Raw genomic sequence first — 6,976 nt, 5'->3', positions numbered from 1 at the left:
TTAAGCAGTATGATCAAGTTACTTAGCCTCAGTTTCCTCATCTGTAAGACAAGGAAGGGAAACAGCATGGAATTTTTAAGAACTTGGGTTCAAGTGCTGACATTCTAGCTGAAACGCTTAGCATTCCAAGCATATCTCTGATTTTAAGTAAAAAAAGAGTTATGATCTTTATCCGTGTAAGAGGAATGGATTTCCACAAGGAGAGTTTCCCCCATGCTTTAAATCACAGATGTGGACTAAAAAAATTTTCTAGAGGAATAATAAAACCTAGATTACCTGCTTCAAATGATTGCTTTTAAGATTAAATAGGATAGTTTCTCCAAAAGAACTTTTAGAATTTGCATGTAAAAATGTCAACAATTGTTGAGTTGATAGCCATTATAACCTTTAGAGGTAGACAGCACCTTGGAAGTCATCTAGATCAACTTCCCTATCTTACAAAAGAAAAAATTGAGTAGGAGAAATGTCTACAGATATCTAGTAAAAGAAACAGGATTTGAACCTCAAGTCATCTCACTCTAAATCCAGAATTCTTTAATCTTCCATAATTTCAGTTATATCCATTAATCTTGGCTTTCTACAGAGAGCCAGAAAGAAAAAGGGGGGGAGGGGAAGGGAGGGAGGGAGAAGGTGAGGCAGGGGGAGGAGAACTCTTAGTGAGCCTCCGCCCCTCAGCAGTAGTCTGCCTTTAGGACCTAAGAGTTCAGTGGAACTTTGCTACTGCGAGAGGCTCCTTGTCTACAGTCTGAATGGGAAGAAGATAGATCTAACTTCGGGAGCCCTGGTGTGCTAACCACTTATTCCTTCTTTCTACTCCACGATGTAGGGGCTCATTCTGCCTTTCTGGATCCTGGTGGATTCTTTGCTCCTTTGCTCTGGCCAGATCCAGCTGTCTGTAGTACACTTGTCAGCTGCACTGCCTAAATTGAGAATCGTAGTTTTTAAAGGGGAGGTGGGAGGTCTGGAGGGAAAGGGGGCCCAAGCCCCGGGCTGGGGCCTTGTAGGGCAACCTGTAACTGCAGCTGGGGGAGCATGGTGGGCATAGTACTGGCGGTCCGGGGACCAGCAAGGCAGCTATGGCCATCATCACCGCTTCTGCTGTTGCTGCTGCTCTTTTTGCTGCTGTTGCTGCTGCTGTGCAAAGGGGCCTCAGCACAGTACTCCAGCAATATGTGCAACTGGAAAGGGAGGTAAGGAACTAAACTCCCACAATACTTAAATTCACTCTTCTACAGACGTCTTTATCGTTCTGTCCCCCTTAGATAGGGATGGAAAAAAGATTTACCCTTCTCGCTTTTACTGCCGATGGAGTGGGATGCCCTTTTCTCCCCTTTCCTGGGCATTTAGCCCAGGACAGAGGGAAGGACGCGTAGTTGGCTGTTCTGGAGCTGCTCCTTCCCCGGCCCTCCTCCCTCTTTCTCTTCACTTTTTGGCGGAGTCTAACTGCGGGGTGGGAATGAGGTGGTTTGGTTGGAATTTCGATGGGGCGGAGGTGGCAGGGACATACACAGTGAGTCAGATCAGCTGGTTCCCGGTCTCTTGGAGGGCGAATTCTTACAGCCCCTCAAACACCAGGCTTTTAACTAAAACAAAAGAAGCCCTTATGGGGATGGGAGCTTATTGGATATATGTTGGAAAGTAAAGGTAGCCATTTCCAGGAATGTAATAATTATGAAGTACTTAGCAGTGTCAGACACATAGTAAGCTCTATAAAAATGTTAGCGATTATTATTATTTATTACTGTGACTGCCTCTAGTTTCATTCAATTCTCTAGCTCTGGCCGCTAGGCTGTGTGCTCAGCTCCTTAGCTTCCTGCTGCACCTAGTCCTGGCCTGCTTCCCTAGCCCCAACTTTTTTGCTGTGCTTGGGACTCAGGGGAGAGGATTGGGCGTAGAGGATACGAGTCGATAAACATTCTGGGAAGAATTAACTACATATTTAGACTTTTGAAAAGTTTTGGCCAGGGTGAGAGTTTCCTCAAAAGGAGACTTTTGTCAGACAAAGTGGGAGCATTTATACTGACCACAGCGCTATCAGTTTTTCTACAATTGTAACCCTGAAATAACTTGTTTGGTAGCTTTCTTACCTTTTAAACTCCAGGACTTCACGCTCACTCCCATTCCCTCATTAAATGACTTTCTGTTGGGAGAGTGAGGAGGATTCCTAATGACCATTTCAGAGAAGAGTTAAACACGGTATTTCTAGGCCCCAAACTCAGATTTTTCATTGGTGAGTTTCACAAAGGAAACAAAAAGTTTTTGTTCTCTCTGAAGCCAACTTCTCCAGTCTTTAACAAGTCCAACCAACAAGATTAGACTATCTGATGGGACACCTGAGGTAAAGCCTCTTTTGGTCACTGTTAAAATTGGATTTAACTAGAATCGTGAAACCACTAGTTCAAGTTTTGTTGCTTTTCTACCAGCAAAAACTTAAGGTTTTTTGGTACTTAAGGTAAGGGTGAAACCTGATTTATGCATTAGCAAGTTCCAAAAGAGCTATAGATTCAGTGAGTGAGATAGGAATGGACCAGGCAAAATTTGCTTTGAATATTCTTTTAGCTTTCTTGTAATCTTAAAAAAAATAAAGGTAAAGAGGAAATGGCTTTTTAAGGAATGCATTTATAATGATGTATTCACATAGAAGCATACATAATATCTATGACTATGATATAATTAACATATGTATAGTTATGAGGAAAATATCTTTTATACTATATAAACTATTATTTTTAGTTGGAGTCTTAGTATTTTAGATAGAGAAAGAACTTTAGATAAGATGTTAGAATACAATAATCCCAGAATAACTCTATTTCTTCCCTTCAACCTCTTTTTCAGGAGACTTGTGAAAATAAGTAGATCAATATATGTGTATATTTTTATGTATATGCCATAAAATTAAGTTTTGGTAAGCTTTAACATTTAACATCAGAATGACCTTAAAGAAAATAACTTCCTAGTGCTTCGTTGCTTAGTAGGATATGCCCGTTGGTTGTTTTTACTATTGCATTTTTCCTAATAAATTTACCATAATTCTAAACAGTGTTACTTACATTTAAAAATTTAAAGTGACTGAGTAGTGGTAAAGTTAATAGTTGGTAGTGAATGTACAAAATTAGTACTTTTGTGGGATGTAAGGAAGAGGAAAAGCAAATCCCATTTTGAGAAGAACCACCCTTTCATAGTGGTTCAAGTCAGTACCTTTTAGAGTTCTTTTAATTTATTATTTTTGTTTCTCTTTGGAAAAGGATAAAATCACTTAGATTATGCTACAGTCAGCAAAATGATTTTCCAAACCAACACCTTTTTAATTGGTTGAAGAACACACACAAAGTTGGCCTTAAGTCTGACATTATGTTCCTGAGATTACAGTGACTTTTGCTCCCAGGTTCATACCTGACCATTGGTACTTTTAAGGTTTAGGGATTTTCTTTAATCTAATTAAAAAAAAACTTTACTTTCCATCTTAGAATCAATACTAAGTATTGGTGGATCTTGGTGCACTCAGAGTGATAAGGGATAGGCAATGGGGATATGTGACTTACCCAGGGTCGCACAACTAGGAAGTGTCCCGAGGCCACATTTGAATCTAGGACCTCCAGTCTCTAGGCCTGGATCTCTATCCTCGGAGCCACCTAGCTGTCCCTGTTCTAATTTTTTAATCAAAACCTGATTTTACAGTTGGAGAACTTTTAAACCATTTTCATATCTCCAAAATGTAGTTTCAGTTTGTGTAGGAAAATTATTGTTCTTTATAAAAAAACAACACTCTTGGACAAACATATAGAACAGAGTCTACATAGATATTCCTCTTACCCCCTGCAATCTGGTTTTATAGATTAGCAGTTGATCGTAGTTGATTACTTTGATAAATTATTTGGAAGGACTTCCCTCATTAGAAAGATTCAGATTTTGCTAAAAATATTTAAAGAGCCAGCCACCAGCTCCCTAGACATATGATCCTTAGCAGAAATGTGAATGGGTGACATCTCTCAGATTTCAGAGTACAAAGTGGATAAGAAGCAGAAATAAGTATGCATTTGAGACCCTATACAACAATAGGTCAGGAGGGAGAGCAAGTTTGCCCATATGAAAAGGGGGCTTTAGAATCCTGTGGCACTCATTCCATTTCTAAAATTTGAGATTTTAATTTATGAATTACCTCTGTCATATCTGATGGTACTTCATTTCTTCCATGATGGAGGAGTGTATACAGTATATTTCAAACCTGTTTGCTACTTGAAACTGTAGAATTTGGCCTTTATCACTGGAACTTTGTTCATATATTTATTGGAAATGGATGGAGTTTTGATAGGAGAGTATAAATTAGTTTAGTCTTTACCCTTGGAAAATTGCTGATATTCCTGATCTAGAATTCCTGATCTAGCTTTTTAAGGCATTATTGCAGATAAAGGCAGCTGGAGGAAGTTGGAGGACTAGTCATCTGTGTGGCATTGTTATAAATGAATGCTTGATAAGGCAATCCAATGGGCAGAGATATCTTTTCTAGAAACTCATGTTTAGCTCTCTGATGTCATAAAAGACAGTGAATCAGATGTTCCTCTAGATAGAATAATAATAGCCTAGCATTATGTTGACTAAGTGCTTTACAAATATCATTTCATTTGATTCTTACATCTTGGTTGAGGAAACAAGCTACTGAAGGTTAAGTGACTTGTCCAGAAACACTCAGCTAGTCACTATTTGAGGCTGGATTTGAACTCTGGTTCAGGCCTAAAGCTCTATCCACTATTCAACCCAGCTTAAAAAAGCCTAGGATCCACTTACTTCATATATAATCTTGGAGAAAACATTCTGAGTCTATTTTCTTTACCTGTAAAATTAGAGCCTGGATTGGTACAAATAATCCCTAAGATCCCTTTCAGCACTAAAATCCTTTGACTGCTATCTTAGGATATCATTTAGTTTGAGAAATTATGTCTGTCCTAGTTCTACTCCAGAAATCCATTAAAGGGTGTGCTTAAAGCCTTCTTGTACTAGCTTACGGGAGTCAATTGTTAACATTTTAATGTGACCATATGTACTGTGAAAATCAGCAAATGCCTTGATTTGTCATTTTGTTGATTATCTAGATTTAAGAAAGTGACAGAAAATGTTAACGTGGAAACTTAAAATTTCACACATACATTTTTTGGAGAGCTGTTTGTTAAACATTTACTAGTACACCCCTGAATACATTTCTACTTTTAAAGAAAACATGAAAGAATTTTTTACTTTCCAGGGCATGGATAATCCAGACTCATTACAATATTTATTATCCAGTTATTTTAAGTAGAAGGTCCTTTGGAAGCCTATATTGGCCATCTACTTACAACTTTATTTGCTTTCTGAATGACTGAAATTGACAGCTAATCTGAAAGTCAGTCTTCAAGGCAATTTATGGTTAATATAAATGAGAGCACAAAGGCTACTTGCAACATGGAGTCTCTTATTTGTAGAACAGTATGTGATATCATTAGAAAAACTACCCATTTATCAGTGGAAGGATAAAATAGCTGACAAATACTGTCAGATACTTGTTAATTTGGTTTGTTAACTTTTATATACCTTTTATAACTTTTTTTATGAGTCACCCTAAGCAGCATATTGAGAGCAAGTGAAGCAAATACTGATGGACAATGTTGATTTGTATTTGATGTAAAATATGAAAACAGGTTACTCTTTATGATGGTCACTCACACTTGATTTCTATTGGTTATAACATTTCCATGTATAGAACAGTAGATAGAATGCTGGGTCTGAAGTCAGCAAAATCAAATCTGGCTTCAGACACTTAATAGCTCTGTGACTTTAGGCAAGTCACTATAACTATTGTCTGCCTCAGTTTCTTTACTATATACTTTACTGTATAAGGGGGATGGATAATAATTAGGTTCTTGCAAGGATCACATGAGATAATATTTGCAAATCACCAGGCATATAGTATTTGCTTAATAAATGCTTATTCTCTTTCTCTTCCCTATCCCTTCCCATGCAATTAAGGAAAAGGATTTTGTAATCTCATTGTCACCTGTTCAAGTGGTAGGATCAATAACACCATTTTTGTTATTTGCCAGCTATAAAGATAGAAAAATGAAACAATTCTCAGAGAGTGGACCTGAAAATAAAGTAATTTATTTTATCTATATAACTGGGCAATGTAAACAAGAAAGGAAGAAAACTAACCAATTCAAACATATACAAAACTGAGCTCACTTTTATTTCTGTTTTCCATCTTTGCAACTCCACCAAACATACCTATTTCTGTCATAGGTATCAGTTTCCAAGACATAAAAATTTCATCATCTTTTAGATTTCTTAATATAATCAATCACATGATGCCTGAAATCTTCTTTCCATTTTCATTCCATCTAAGTCTGGGGTACTAACTTACCTTTGCAACTAACTTACCTTTCTGGCTCTAATTATTAAATATGGGTTCTGAGAGTTGAAAGAATCCATAGATGCTTTCCAGAGGATGCTGATGTAGTGTTCTGCTATAATAACAATAACAAAAAGTATGAAAAAATTATTATAAATTATCAAAACATTCTTCTACTCTCATAAAGTTATGATATATCTACTTTTGGGATGTTGGGTATGGTCATTACTTCTTGAAAAAGACCTAATGGAATTGGAGAATGGCAATCCAAATCATTGAAGAAATGAAAAAACTGCTGCTATAGGAAGACAAATTCAAAAGATGGGAGAGGACTTTTGTTTGAAAGGTTGAAGTCTAAGGCAGTGTTTGAGGGCAGATAAAAACAATTGAAATTTATAAAATCACAAAAAACCCAGAATGATATGAATACAAATGTGTTCACCAAATCTTCAAATACCATAATGCAAGAGTATTGAAATTTCAACCAATTAAGATTAGAGAATATTATTATTATTATTTTTTTTACATTTATTAATATTCATTTTTAACATGGTTACATGATTCATGCTCCTCCTTTCCCCTTCAACCCCCCCCCCC

General features: G+C 37.0%; 1 protein-coding gene across 1 annotated transcript in view; it reads left to right on the top strand.

Moving 5' to 3' along the window:
• Window positions 1-1,032: 1,032 nt before the first annotated feature.
• Window positions 1,033-6,976, top strand: part of METRNL (meteorin like, glial cell differentiation regulator) — a 72,332-nt gene continuing 66,388 nt past the window's right edge. The window contains exon 1 of the mRNA XM_044675186.1: window positions 1,033-1,190. Coding sequence (XP_044531121.1) covers window positions 1,033-1,190 — 158 coding nt within the window. The remainder of the gene's footprint in view (window positions 1,191-6,976) is intronic.

The sequence above is a fragment of the Gracilinanus agilis genome, chromosome 4, assembly GCF_016433145.1.
Source record: "Gracilinanus agilis isolate LMUSP501 chromosome 4, AgileGrace, whole genome shotgun sequence".
NCBI classification, from domain to species: Eukaryota; Metazoa; Chordata; class Mammalia; order Didelphimorphia; family Didelphidae; genus Gracilinanus; species Gracilinanus agilis.
The sequence above is the reverse complement of the archived record's forward strand: the minus strand, read 5'-3'. Positions and strand labels throughout refer to the sequence as shown.